Source organism: Pimephales promelas, chromosome 1 (genome assembly GCF_988280905.1).
Source record: "Pimephales promelas chromosome 1, fPimPro1.hap1.1, whole genome shotgun sequence".
NCBI lineage: Eukaryota > Metazoa > Chordata > Actinopteri > Cypriniformes > Leuciscidae > Pimephales > Pimephales promelas.
Window position 1 is genome coordinate 9,628,055 of NC_142769.1, and position 14,990 is coordinate 9,643,044.

The following is a 14,990-nucleotide window of genomic DNA, read 5'->3' on the forward strand; positions in this document are numbered from 1 at the left end:
CCCCGCCCCCCGGGCGAGATGCCCCAAAATTTATGAATCCCGGACCCGCCCATTAGTTCCAACCACTGATAGTTCCAGCATTGAACCCCATTCATTTTCAGTGCTTCCGATGTCCTCTCGCTGGTAAATTAATGAAATTACTGTAATTTTTACTTTTACACACATTAGCCGACCTCTCGTGAATCTAGTCTGTAGTTATGTTATGTAGCCAGATCTAGTTAATGTTTATTGGAAGATAATAGGTTAATTGCAGCGATAGCTTACGTGACCAACACTTCACTAACGTTGTTAGCTAACTTATGGTTACCTGATGTATATATTTTTTTCTAACATCATATATATATATATATATATATATATATATATATATACAGTATATATATATATATATATATATATATATATATATATATATATATATATATGAAGAGTTCCATTTGAAGTGCCATTTGAAATTTTCTTCTAGAATGGTAATTTTTATCAAGCTTGTATATTTAAGTTCAGTGATTTCACTTAAATGGCTATGATAATTACCTATTAATTGTTATTTAAGTGAAATTACTGAACTTAAATATACAAGTTTGATAAAAATCATCATTAAAGAAGAACATTTCAAATGGCATTAAGAGGCTTTTGCATCTGAACTCTTCATATATATAATATTAGATATACAATATACATATATATATATATATATATATATATATATATATAATATTAGATATACATATACACACACACAATTGATTTATTTAAATGGTTTAGGGTTATGCATGTGTTTGTGTAATGTATATAGGCATACATAATATATATATATATACGTATATATATATATATGTGTGTGTGTGTGTGTGTGTGTGTGTGTGTGTGTGTGTGTGTGTGTGTGTGTATGTATTTGTGTGTGTTTTCTGATGAATGGTTTAGTCTATGAATAGGGTAGGATGAAGGGCTACATTAGCCACTGAATTGAATCCTAACAGTTATGGATCATATTTAGGAACAAATATTAACTCATCATCATCATCATCATATCTTTATTCAGGACATATTAAATGGTCCATAGAAAACAAAGTACATTCAAATTAGAAAAGATACCTAACAGTTAAAATTTACCGAACATTACTGTAAATATGGTCATTGCTACGTCATGGGAGCAGTCTATATCCCTCCTAAATCATTCATTTGTACATGCACAGCGTAATTATTTATATTTTACGTTGGTTGTCGTGATTGTTATCCTGAACGGGCCACCGGTCCACGGGTCTTTGCGTGATCACGGTAGGCTAAATGGCTGAATCGGAATTTATAAGCAAGATCACGGGAATCAATAACCTACATCCCAGTTGTGCAAAAATAAATATCATGAGACGTCCATCATCAGATGAATGACATGGAAAAGTTAAGTTAGAGCCGCTAAAGCCAGTGCAACTACCAATGCGAACATAAACACAAGCTTTTCCCTCCAAAAATATAGCCTAAAAAACATCTAAGTTGTCACCCTGCCTCTCCAAATGCAACACTGACATTAATCAAACGCAATAAAAGCTTAAAAAGTACTTTGGTGTGCGTTTTATTTTATATTTACCGTTTAATAATGCAATCGCTGCTGTCTGTCCATTGAAGAACATGACAGCCCGCGTCTGTTTTGGAACTATTGGGGCTTCCATGAACCACGTGACAGCCTTGCGGTGACATCAACCTTTCATTCTGAACTCGACCGCGAGCGCCCCCGCTTGGACAGAGACGTGTTGCGCATGTCAACGGCGCCGCCATATTGCGGAGGGCAACAACATTCCCATTTCCATCACAACAGTAGTTGAGAAAAATGCCTTCTTCATGTGCTGCTTGGGGCTGTACAAATCGCCGCACTATTGAAAATAGGTCACGGGGAATTACATTTCACAAGTAAGACTTTTTTCTGGCTGTATTTGGTCATTATATATTGGCCACCAGATTTAGTCAGACCAAAATAACGTTAGCTTGCTTGCGGTGTCTCTAGTTAACTTTGCTGTGAAGACACGAGTTGACGTGATTTATAGTATAGTTTTAGCTTATATTATATTTTATATTATGAAATACATTTCCTGAAAATCTAAATATTTTCTTAAAACCGACTTTTATGACAAGTAACTTACGGTTACGTTTCTTACGGTTGTGAATCTTCTTACTGTAACGTTAGTTAGTTAGCTAACTAGTTGGCTAGCTCACTTTTCTCACACTTTAAAGGTTTCCCAAAGACAAAGAGGTGAGGAGACAGTGGGAAGTAGCCACACGAAGGCAAGGTTTTTCCGCAAGCGATTTCTCTGTGCTATGCAGTGAGCACTTCGAGTCGGATCACTTTGACAGGACAGGTCAGACTGTCAGGATTAGGGATGGAGCTAAACCATCAGTCTTCAGTTTCCCTCCTCATCTACAAAAAGTAGGTTTTTCATCACTACATTATAATGATTTAATATCTTGCCGTTAAATGGTTATTTATTTATATTTTTATTTCCTTTTTAGCCCGTTGCAACCAGGACTACACAAGCCTCAAAGAAAGCTGAGAAAAGTCTGTTAGTAAACAGTTCTCAGCATTTCCAAGAGACTGATCCTCCTCTGCCTAATCCTGTGAGTATTTTTTTTATTTAAACCCAGAAGAGCTGTGAGCATTATGACCCTGTTCATATTCAAACCACTCTGTCTCTCACAGAAAATGACATTTTGATAAACTAATAACAATTTTTTGTCATAATTTACTGCCATCACATCAATTAAAGAGGAAAGCACTCACATTTTCAATCAGTCACATCAGGTATAAAACAAAAGAACAACTTTACCTGTTACGTATGTGTATACGTGTATGTGTATGTATGTCTGTGTTTGTGTGTGTCAGTCAGGTAAGCATATTCAACACAGCATGTTAAAAATGCAAGTATAACATTGTACTAGCTATTCACCAACCAACTGAGATTGTGCAGGTGATATAAATATTACTCAAAACATTTTCATCCTTCTTTCTAGGACCACACCTATGCATTGCCTGCATCTCCCACTAGTTTAAAGGCCAGACTCTGTGAAGCCTTGGCTAGAGTGGAGAGTCTGGAGCGAGAGAAGAGGAATGTGAAGGACCGAGAACGGAGGGCAAAGAGCACTGTACGTGATGTTCTGGAGGATCTGAAGGGGAAGAACCTTATAAATGAAGACTTGAAAGAGAGGCTCAATTTCTACTCTGGTAAAAAAACAATTATGCATAACTTATGTGTACACTTTCCCGTTGTTATTATTATTATTATTTCCAATATTATGCAAGAACACTTATTAGTTAGTCTGTTATAACTGTCACAATGGATGGACATGCTTCTAATATTAACATGTGCACCCAACTTGGGTGCCAGTTAAAGGGATTTTCTGATATTTAGAAGAAAATCAGTAACCAGACAGTTTCTGGTCTCATTGACATCCATAGTAAATTTTTTTTCCTACTATGGAATGGAAGTCAAAGAAACCAGAAACTGTCTGGTTACTGATATTCTTCTAAATATCCGAAAATCGTCTGAACGCATTTGAAAACGGTGAAACTCAACTGTTTAACTCTGGGGGAGTTGTGAAATGAGCCTATTTCCAAAAAAAGTGGAGTATCCCTTTAAAGGCAAACTCTCTTGTGCCCTTAAAAACCTTTTTCGCACATCCAGTGACTGGTGAGAGGGTGTTTGTGATGATGGATGCCTGCCACATGTTGAAGCTGGCTCGAAATATGTTGCAGGCTTACAGTCCAATAACCAGCAGCACTGGTCAGATCAACTGGACATTCATTGCTCATCTAAATGAAGTTCAAGTCAAAGATGGACTACATGCAGCCAACAAGGTAACAGGCAAGCACGTGCATTTTGATTCCCAGAAGATAAAGGTGTCTTTGCCTGCACAGACACTTAAGTCGCTCAGTCGCTGTAGCTCTGCGGACATTAAGAGACCTTGGCTATTCACAGTTTAAACACTGTGAAGCAACAGCGGAATTCATTGAGGTAATACTATGCAAAAATGGTGATGAAACAAATGCTTTCTTTTAATGCAAACATATGCTTTTAGATGATTGACAGGCTTTTTGACATAATGAACAGCCGCAATCCACATGCCAAAGGGTTCAAAATTCCCCTGGGTTCTTGGAATTGGACTGATAGAGTAGAGTTCTTGTTGAGAGCCAAGGAATTTGATCAGTTTGGTGATGAAAGATGGCACAACCTTTCATCAATCAAAGAGGTTGTTTAGAATTGTCAAGCGTCTTTTCAAGTTAATGACATCATAAGTTCATATGATGCTCTTGTTCTGATCTTTTCACTGTCTCTTTTTGTTTCTGTTAGAATTCTTCTACAGGTGAAACAATTTGAATATTGTGCAAATGTTATAATGTTGATTATTATGGCTTACAGCATATGAAATTAAAAATGTCAGAAAAATAGAATATTACATGAAATCACTCAATTTAAAAAAAGGATTTAAAATAAAGAAAAGTCTTTGGGGTTGGTTTGGGCCCATTTTGCATGAATAACTGCCTCAATGCAGCTGGATAAATTAACTTTTGCACGACATTCACATTTTTCGAGATTCACCTGTATGTTCAGTAATTTTTCAGTTCTTTCCAGGTGGCAAATTGGTAAGTGTGTATTTTTAGCCTTTCCAGGTCTGTTCTGAAATTGTTTCTAGTTGGCTTAATTTCTTAGAGGTAAATCATTTACTTAAAGGTTCCTAACCCTGACACTAATTTACAGTATACTCTTAAGAAGCATACAGTAACTTTGCGTTACACACCGTCTTTTATGTACAGGGAAAATATAATTACCAACCAGAGACATTGCAATGGTGTGGTTTCTTGGGAATTGTCCCTGAATGTTTTCGTTTGCCCTCAGTCTCTCTAACTAAACTGTTCTACAAGTCAAAGGAGCGAATGTTTTATCATTAGAGCTAGGGCTGCACAATTAATCGAATTTGTAATCACGATTACAATTATGGATGCCACAATTATGTAATCGTTCAAAGGCACAATTATAAAAAGTCCACTTACATTATTCTGTGTACTTAAAATGTTTTTTTTTTTTTACAGCTTATCTTAAGGGTTTTTTCCCCATTGTTTTAATTTTAGTTAGTGTAACATTATAATTATAATTAACATTAAAAAAACACTATCTAACATTGTTTACTTAAAATAATGTTTCCAAAATGTTATTAGTGGTTCATCAAGTCGTAACAGGGTGAAAGGCACTTCTGCCGTCGCCTGACGGGGTCTGTATCACTTTTACTGGCACTATGTAACTTCAGAGTTCGGGTAGGAAGCCGACCACAAAAAGAACTACAAAATTCGACTGCTTTACATCAAGCACTACAATAGTCATTATTTCGTTTTTCTTCGTTTCTGATGTCGCAATACATCATCCTTTCATGAAATCATGTAACATACTCTACTTTGTCTGTGGACATTGTTCATTCTAAAGCCGGTGCTGGATAAACAGCGAGCGTGCGTGCGACGGTAGGCTAAATTATTTACGACAGCGGCAATGGGAAATTTCGTTTCCAACCAGTAGGGCGACCGAAGAGGAAAAGTTACTTGGTGTTGCTTTAAACCATAGAAAAGCATTGAACATTTTTCAAAAGTTTTTAGCCGTTTTATTTTGATATAACAATTTGCATGTTGTCACTTCGAACAATGGCATAAAGCTGTTCAAAACATCATTCAATGTAAATTGTGATAATCGTAATTAATAATCGCAATTATAATGTCAAGGCAATAATCGACAATTATGATTTTTGTCATAATCGTTCAGCCCGAATTAGAGCTATCTATTGGTCACCATGATGGCATGTCACTGTGTTGTTCCACCACATCAATATAATTTACAACTTTCAGTGAACAAAATTACATTGTGCTCTCTTAAGTGTATCTTGATTTTGCCATGATCATACTGACAAAACATTTCATTTTTAAGGTACCTGTCTGTCATGGGGTTCAGCATCAATATCGACACCCTAATGTTGATGATTCCTGAACAATTACAATTTCGGCGGTACATCTGCACTTACCGATTTAGCCAGGATCACCTGGAGCTCTTCTTCAATTCAATCAGGTAGGCATTTCAGAAATGTATAAATTAAAAAAAAATATATAATCTAAAAAGAGGCAACATGTATGTATTAAAGGAAGAGCTGCATGATTAATCATAACAAACAATATTGATTCAAACACCTACTACACCATCTTATTCCTAAATGACAATTACTCGCTTTGTCTATTAAACCTTTGACAAGTAGGATTACTGCAAAAAAAAAAAATCGTGACTCATCCAGAATCACACATTTTTTCCAGAATTGTACAGCTCCAGTTTACCCAAATTCAACTTTGCTGGTAGTCACCATCAGGCCAAGATGTTCTGATTGTCTTTATTTAATGAAGATTTTTTTCATATACATCTTAGATGGCCTAGATTTTCATGTGTGTGTGTGTTTATGTTTGGTTTTTAGGGGGATGGATAACATGGATAACAATCCTACTGCAGGTCAGTTCCAGGGCATTGTCCGGCGTCTCATGGTCTGGTGCGGGGTCTCTCCAAGCACATCAGGGAATGTGGCACCACAGAATGAGACCGTGTGGCTATCAGCTGTCGAAATATCATCTCTAGCAGTAGATATGAATCTGAGGAGCTTCCATTCCCTTTTCTAAACGTTTTTGCACTTGAGTGTGACCACAGCTACCTGCCAACCCGCTTTGGTAGCCTTGTGTACATTTCAGGTTTTGTAGTGCGTCAGATTTTGAGAAAGCTTGCCTGTGATGTGTGCCGTGCTAGCTTGGTGGCAGATGCTGTACCTGCATCTTTTGATCAGAACTACCACTTGCTTTTACTGAAAAACAATGGAGGGCTGATGATTCCTTCTGAGGGTACAGTGAAGGTGGTTAGATCAGCAGAGCGGTTTATTCGCCGGTCAGAGTTTCTTTGATCAAACAGTTTGTCAGAGCTGGGATTGGTTCTGATGATGGGTTTTCTCTCAAGGAGCACATACCGGAAACACAGTTTGGAATTGACAACCATCATTTTTCTCTCTTTTCATTAGTTTTGTCTGTCTTTCACAAAGTGAGGATGCACCACATTGCCAAACTTAACACTCTGAGGGTTTTTTTAGCTCCCCTGTGACCTTACAAAGGGTGAGTGATTATAGATGATTGATGGGTAACAGAAATGAATCATTTTCTATTTTTATTATTGTATTATTCTGCAATTAAAATTACAATACATTTTCTATTAATTATTTTTATTATACCACTTGCGATTATCAATCTATTATAGTTATGGTGTTAAATTATTATACTAGTCACTATTTAACTTATTTTTTTAATTGTATATATTATTTAATTGTATTATTATTATTGTATATGCTATTATCTATGTATTATTGTACTTGTGATATTATATAATTATACTATTCATTATTATTTTATTTACTGTATACTGTTGTTACTGTATATTTGTTTTATTGACTGTACACTAAACTATTCACTATTACTTTTCAATTTCTTATATTTATTATATGCATTGCACAGTGTAGCCTAATTGTACCGTCCATGTCATAATAGTATAATTAATACCATAAGGATCCATCAGTTATCTTTTTTATTGTATATTTGAAGTATCTGTAAATATCAAATTTGTTTAATTTTGCTGATTTGTTTTATTTTCTCAATGGCTCAATTCTAAGCACAAGCTAAAATCGGATTAAAGACAGAAAATGCTTTTTCCACACACACACACACACACACACACACACACACACACACACACACACACACACACACACAAAACCCGTTATTTAATATAAAATGAAAATTAAATTATATCCATCTCAGTATGGGGGTCTTGCCCTCCGCAAAATGGCGGGCGCGTTGACGTACTGCCAGAACCCCCGTCTAACGGAGAGCCTTGGCGCTTCCCGTTGTGTATCATCTTGGTTGCAGTTCCATTAGAATTCCACTGGAGGTGATCGCGGGCGAGTGCAGAATGAATGGGAGTCTATGGGGCTAAACGGCTAAATGTCTCTCTTTCACCTGCTTGTCGTTAAATCAACATAGATTTTATTGTTGATTCCGCGAGTTCAATATAGATTATAGGCCAAAAGTCGAATGAACGAGTACTTATGTCCTTTTGATTTCTTACAGGTTTGGCCATTGTTGGCCGGAACACGCTAGCATTCTGCTATTGTGTGAGGTCATCACAGTTTTGAACGGATTTTTAGAACAGATAAGTGAACTTAAAAATGTAATTTTCAGCTGAGTGTATTATCTTAGCCCTCCCCTTTGAATGCAACTTTAAAATTACTTGACAAAAAATTACATCCTGAGAAAAGTGGGTTTCTGGGGATGAAACCCCATTGACTCCCATTCATTCTGCCCTCGACCGCGAGCGGACGGAGACGTGTTCTGCTTCAATGTTCCGACCAGGTTCCGGTTCCGACATGGTCTAGGAACCTTTGTGTACTGATTATGTGTCTGGAGGAAGGTATTTTCATTCCCTTACGTTGTGCTTCCGGCACTTAGTTTTCGCTATGGCGATGACTTTGAATCCAGGGAATATTGCGGGGGTTCTGCGGCTTCTCAGGACCGCTGGAGCGCATTTATCACAAGCCACGACCAAACGTCTGTATGCTTTTTTATACATCAAGATAAATCGTCAGCACAAATATTTTTTCTTGTTATTAATGTCCATGCAATGTGCCATGTGAATTTTTTCTTCAGGTCGTTATCAGTTTCAACTTTTTTTAGGGAGTAAAAACATTTAAACGTACTTTTATTAAAAGCGAATGTTGACTTTCTGATGTTTAGTTCAAGAGCATATGAAGAGTTCAGATGCAAAAGCCTCTAAATGCCATTTGAAATTTTCTTCTTTAATGATGATTTTTATCAAACTTGTATATTTAAGTTCAGTAATTTCACTTAAATAACAATTAATAGGTAATTATCATTGCCATTTAAGTGAAATCACTGAACTTAAATATACAAGCTTGATAAAAATCATCATTAAAGAAGAAAATTTCAAATGGCATTTAGAGGCTTTTGCATCTGAACTCTTCATATTGTAATTTTTCAGAATTATTATCCACAAATGTCAACATTAATCTAACGTTACAGTATGATTTGCATTGATAATAACACCACACAAACATATGGTACCATAGAATAAAACAGGAGACATTTCTAGTTAAAAAAACATGCATAAGTATTGATGTGTACATATGAGTTTAAAGTGTGTATCTACATCCTGTGTCAATGTTTTCAAGCTGTATAACTGGCTAAATAGTCACTGTAACTTACAGGTGGTTTGGTTCCTGCACTGACCCGCTTTCAAAGCTCTGCAAGCATCATTTATCCTGCAAGGTAACTTAAATATCTTCCAGTGTGTTTGTCTTTTTAGGTCCCTAAATATAAAACAGGCCTATTCAACTGACAGGTCAAATATGACCCATTTGAAATTATGTACTGGAAACGTATGAATCTAATGTACCATTAGTGCCCACTTTAGCCTATTACTGTCAAATTGATTTCTTTGTAATGGTAATATAGGTTATGCACCGCTGTTTGCTCTAACAGATAACAAGGTAATTTAGGGTGATATTTTTAATCTTTATGACCGCTTTTCATTGACAAAAAAAGTCTGGTTTGGTCTGCATTTTGTTTGACTTGAATTTGAATAGCACTGACTTGAGATATTTTGATATATTGCATAAATATTCTTCAGGTTGACATGCATCTTATTTACGTGTAATTCATGTTATGTATCTTTTGTACCCGCCCATGTAGTTGTGTTTTGAATGATGAACAGTATGTGCACTACAGTGACATCAGGAGGCCTAACCTAGTGTCTTGTGCTTTCAGTTATGTACCACCGACATCACTATCCAGACCGCCGTGGCCTGAGCTACCAGTATTTGATCCTGAAGAAGAGAGGAAAAAGCATCAAGGCAAGTGCGCTGGTCTGAGCTTAACAGTTAAAGTTGAATTTGCTTGTATCATTACGTCACTAGTCACGTGAAAATGACGTCTGAAGCAAACACACTGGTTCACTCCCGTAGTGAACTGCCTGACTACTTTGACAGCCTGATCCAGTGTTGACAGGTTTGAAACCTTGCGGCTGTATTTCTTATAAAAGTGAAGCCAAACCATGGCAACACCGTGGGTTGTAGTAGTCGGCGTTTGGATTGGCGTTATTATTGAGAGTGGATTGAGTTTATTTTAGTGTTGTTGTGATGGAGCCAGCAAGAAAGAGAAGTCTTTCGCAAGTTTGGGAACAATTTAAACGTATTTTCCCAAATAGAATTAGTTCTTTGACTTTTCTGCATACAAATATTTTATTGAATGGTATGAAGAAAAACAGAAACTACATTATTCAAGTTCAACCAGTTACACAAGCACATCTTTTTCATACAAAACATACAAAAATATCTGTCCCACCAATTAACAAGTTGTTAACCACAGGAAAGAAACGGTAATAATGGTTTCTGTAGTCATGGAAACTATTGCAGAAATTCTATTGGATTTAATGGTTTTCATTGGAATTATAGTAGTTTCTGATGGTCTCTACTGTATAGTGGTTTAAATGGTAAAAGCAAATGGTTCCTATTGGTATTTTAATCGAAACCATTAGAATTTCTGTGATGGTTTCCAACTTTTTTTTAAGCTGGTCTGATCTTCTGTCCTTGTCTAAAAAGAAATAATTACACACACACACACACATCATGCTTAATGTTTTATTGTCAAAGTGAACACAGTAGTTGTGATTGGAATTAATCAGTATCTGTAAAATTCACCTAAATAAATAAGTTTCACTGCACTAGCTTTGATCGCTTCGGTAAACTCGTCATAAACGGGGCGTTAACATACACGCCTATTTGCATTTTATGGTTGTCAGCTTTGTTGCATTACATTTACTTCACCAGGAGATGGTGCTGCAATTTCTATCAGAATGAAGCTTCGAGTAATGAACCATTTTGGACACAATTGTATCAGAAAGCAATAATGCTTCGAAACGCTTCATTTGGCCATCACTAACTGTGTCTCTTCAGAAAATTCAAACTAAACCACTAAATTCATATGGTGTTAAATGCATTAATTTATGGTATACATGATGATACATTTTTTCCAGGAATCATTAACGAATAGACTTTTCAAAAGAACAGCATTAAAGGAGTAGTTCACTTTTAAAAAAAATAAAAACTTTTGCTGATAATTTACTCACCCCCATGTCATCCAAGATGTCCATGTCTTTCTTTCTTCAGTCGAAAAGAAATCAAGGTTTTTGATGAAAACATTCCAGGATTTTTATCCATATAATGGATTTCAATGGGAACCAAACGGTTCAAGTTCCAAAAGACACTTTTAGTGTAAACTGCAAACTGTTCAAAGGGCTTTAAACGATTCCAGACGATGAATAAGGGTCTTATCAAGCGAAACGATCGCTCATTTAATAAATAAATAAATAACAAAGTTTACGTTTTATAAGCTCAAATGCTCGCCTTGCTCTGTTGCTCGTGTTTTTGACTCTCCTGTTCAAATTCGTTCATCAAAATGAACAAATCTTTTTTCTGAGTCAATTCGTTCGTTACGTTTGTTGAATGATCCAAATGACTCGGAAAAAAATTTGTTCATTTTGAACAGGAGAGTCATAAACACGCATCACAGAACAAAGCAAGGCGAGCATTTGAGCTTATAAAACTTAAACTTTGTTATTTACTTACTTATTTATTTATTTATTAAATGAGCGATCGTTTTGCTTGATAAGACCCTTATTCATCGTCTGGAATCGTTTAAAGCCCTTTGAACAGTTCATTTCTTCCTTTGAACTTCATTTCTTTTCGACTGAAGAAAGAAAGACATGGACATCTTGGATGACATGGGGTTGAGTAAATTATCGCAAAAGTTTTTTTAAGTGAACAACTCTAACTCTAATTTGAATTAGAAATCGTTTGTAAATCTTTCCTGTCACCCTTGATCAATTTATAAAATGTTTAATTTCAGAGACCATTATTAAGATGGAATGGGTTAGTTTTGTGATTTCCATTCATTTCCTCTTCCGCCTTGTATTCACAGTGGTTGTAGGCAAGGTAAAGGGCCTGATTGAGAAGGGTGAGTTTGGACGTTTGTTTGCTGTAGTTCATTTTGCTGGCCGTCAGTGGAAGGTGACCAATGAAGACCTGATCCTCATCGAAAACCACATCGATGCAGCATGTGGCGACAGGATAAGAATGGAAAAGGTTCGACCTCAGCTTCACACTTTCTCATCCGCTCATACAGACATTCGTACAGATTTACATGTATTTCTTTGTAGCTTATTGAACTAGAGATGCACAGATTATCATTATTCATCCGTTGGACATTCTTTGGATAAAAAAACTTCTCTAGTAGTCCCTAAAAACAAAATCAAGACTTTGTGACGGGGCATTATATATCCTCTTTAAATCTACAGTAGCCGAGCTATAAAATCCAAACTAGTATTTACTAGCATTTCTCAGTTGAAACCCACATTTTCATGGAAGACAACATGCCATTAAACCTAAATGGATTTGTTTCCTTAATTTTGTTTTTTGTTAATTTTCACTTACATGCTACACGAGTACAGTATTTCTATGGTAATCGGTTGTTTTCATAGTGCTAATGCTTCTTTTTTGCAGGTGTTATTAGTTGGAGGAAGTGATTTCACTCTTATTGGAAAGCCACTTCTTAGGTAAGATATAAAATGTATTTCTAGTTTGAAACTAATTCATCTTCTAAGCAATTAAAAATTTGCACAGCATATAAACAAACTAAATTTTTTCTGAAAGACATATCATGAATGTCTATTGAGGAATCATTGTGTTCTTGCTAGAAATATGGTTTTTATTTTAAGTACAGTGCTCTGCTCTTATCTGGTTTTCAGAGTTTTACACCTTTTTGACATTGTTTATGGTCTGATGTTATTTTGGATTTTTGGGTGTATGTAGTAAATATAGTAGAATGGACAGAGTTTGGTGCATTTTTCATTTTCTTGTGATCTTTTCGAGTGCTTTGATAAATCTGCCTAATATAGTCCTTATAATATTACTTCACACAGGGACACTGGGTATTTATAAACTACTGAACTAAACTAATAAACTAGCCTATATAAACTATTTTGGGATCAGTAGCCTTTAGAAGGCTTATTCACAATAAACTAATAAAAAGTGACGGTAACAAAATTAGATTTCAAATAAATACTGTGCTTTCAGAGAGCCACCTAAAGGGACATGATGGTGGGAAAAAATAATATTAAAATGTTTTTCAAAGCGTTCTTAAGTCCAAGTTAAAAATAACTTGTATGAACCGCTCCATTGTTAACACACAGAACTGTCTGAAACTGCCAGCGGGACATTAAACAGGAAGTGTTTCTCCAAACTCACAAGAACGCAAAAGCTTTGAAAAATATTTTTTTCCTCCCATCCCATATTTTTTACACCACTATGTCCCGTTAGGGACTCTGTATGCCTTTGACACAAATATGGAGCAGCACAACTGTTTTCAACATTGATAATAATCAGAAATATTTCTTGAGCAGTAAATCAGCATATTAGAATGATTTCTGAAGCATTACGTGACACTGAAGACTGGAGTAATGATGCTTAAAATTCAGCTTTGCATCACATGAATAAATTACATTTTAAAATAAGTTACAATTAAACACATATAAAAAAAAATCTGTATTTTTGATACAATAGATGCAGCCGTGTTGAGTACGAGAGACTTCAAAAACATTAACAAATCTAACCTAAACTTTTGAATGATTGTGAATTTCCTTTATTATTATCATGATAATTTTTTTCTTGAAGGATCACTTTTATTCATTCATACTGTATGTTTTCTGTGGTAATTAACTGCATGATATATTCTCTCAGTAGAGCTTATGTTGTATTAAACCTGGAACAGGGTTTCTGCGGGTCTTTCTGGTTCACCCGAAAATGAAAATACTGTCATCAAAGTTGTTCCAAACCTGTATGAATTTCTTTCTACTGCTGAATAAAAAAAATATTTTTTGAAGAATGTCTGTAACCAAAGAGTTGATGGACCCCATTGACTTCCATGTTTCCCCCCATACTAATAGGGTCTTCAAAACATATCATGTGTTCAGCAGAAAAAAGAAATCCATACAGGTTTGACGGAGTGTCTGTTGCCTTCTGTCGATGCGATGTGAATCGGCCTTGGTCTTAAAAGGAACTTTAAAAGCTCCGAAGCTCTATGAAACCCTAAGGAATGTTGAAGTAATGATCACTTCAGATGTCTACACTTGTCACAGTCTACTTCTGCTCTTCTGGTCCTCAGCTGTGATTTAGTTCAAGTTCACGCTACAGTCATTGAGAAGACCGAGTCTTGGCCAATGGTTCACATGAGATTCTGGAAGAGGCATCGATTCCAAAAAAAGAGAAGTATGCAGGATTTTAAATGCAAAATATTCACTCAAATAGATTTTTAGTGTATTATTGTTTGATATTTTCACCAGTGCATTAATTGAACTTTTCTCTTCTTTATCAACAGTCATTATTCAACCGCAGACCGTGCTTAGGATCAACACCATTGATGTTTTACCAAGACTGTTTTAACCCGTTGCATTTGTAAAGTAAATTACATGCCATTTCTGTGAATCAGGAATGATTGTTCAGGTTTCACAATTAAGACCATGTAAATAAAGTTTTCAAATTTTGTTTTGAGCAGCGAGTTGCTGGTTGTATCTATTGTATGTCACAATAAATGTTTCCGTGTCATAGACGTGGCATCATGTACTGTGTGTATTTGATGATCACTAGTGATGGCAAAATTAAGCTTTCTGAAGGAGTGAACAGCTTAATTAAAATGTGGTAGATGCCACATTGAATTTTACACTATTCACTGGTGACTTTTTGTCATTTTTTAGTTTCACTATTGTTGTTAAATTTATTTTATTTTTGTTTTTCAATTATATTTGGGGGATTCT

General features: G+C 35.7%; 2 protein-coding genes across 6 annotated transcripts; both read left to right on the top strand.

The window, feature by feature from the left end:
- The first annotated feature begins 1,748 nt into the window (after positions 1-1,748).
- Positions 1,749-6,798, top strand: LOC120477531 (THAP domain-containing protein 6). 5 transcript variants are annotated; one of them, XM_039669173.2, is made up of 8 exons: positions 1,750-1,905; positions 2,227-2,419; positions 2,503-2,607; positions 3,001-3,211; positions 3,672-3,844; positions 5,958-6,095; positions 6,335-6,373; positions 6,490-6,798. In XM_039669173.2, exons 1-6 carry the CDS (start codon positions 1,826-1,828, stop codon positions 6,015-6,017), a joined length of 822 nt encoding a protein of 273 aa, XP_039525107.2. In that variant the 5' UTR covers positions 1,750-1,825; the 3' UTR covers positions 6,018-6,095; positions 6,335-6,373; positions 6,490-6,798. The 5 variants fall into 5 exon arrangements, with proteins under 5 accessions (XP_088981022.1, XP_039525107.2, XP_088981099.1 ...); XM_089124973.1 differs by having other exon boundaries at positions 3,743-3,844; XM_039669172.2 differs by lacking the exon at positions 6,335-6,373.
- A 1,698-nt stretch (positions 6,799-8,496) lies between these two features.
- Positions 8,497-14,785, top strand: mrpl21 (mitochondrial ribosomal protein L21). Its single transcript, XM_039669643.2, has 7 exons — positions 8,497-8,653; positions 9,331-9,391; positions 9,890-9,975; positions 12,101-12,264; positions 12,682-12,734; positions 14,342-14,445; positions 14,555-14,785. Exons 1-7 carry the CDS (start codon positions 8,563-8,565, stop codon positions 14,617-14,619), a joined length of 624 nt encoding a protein of 207 aa, XP_039525577.1. The 5' UTR covers positions 8,497-8,562; the 3' UTR covers positions 14,620-14,785.
- Positions 14,786-14,990: the final 205 nt, after the last annotated feature.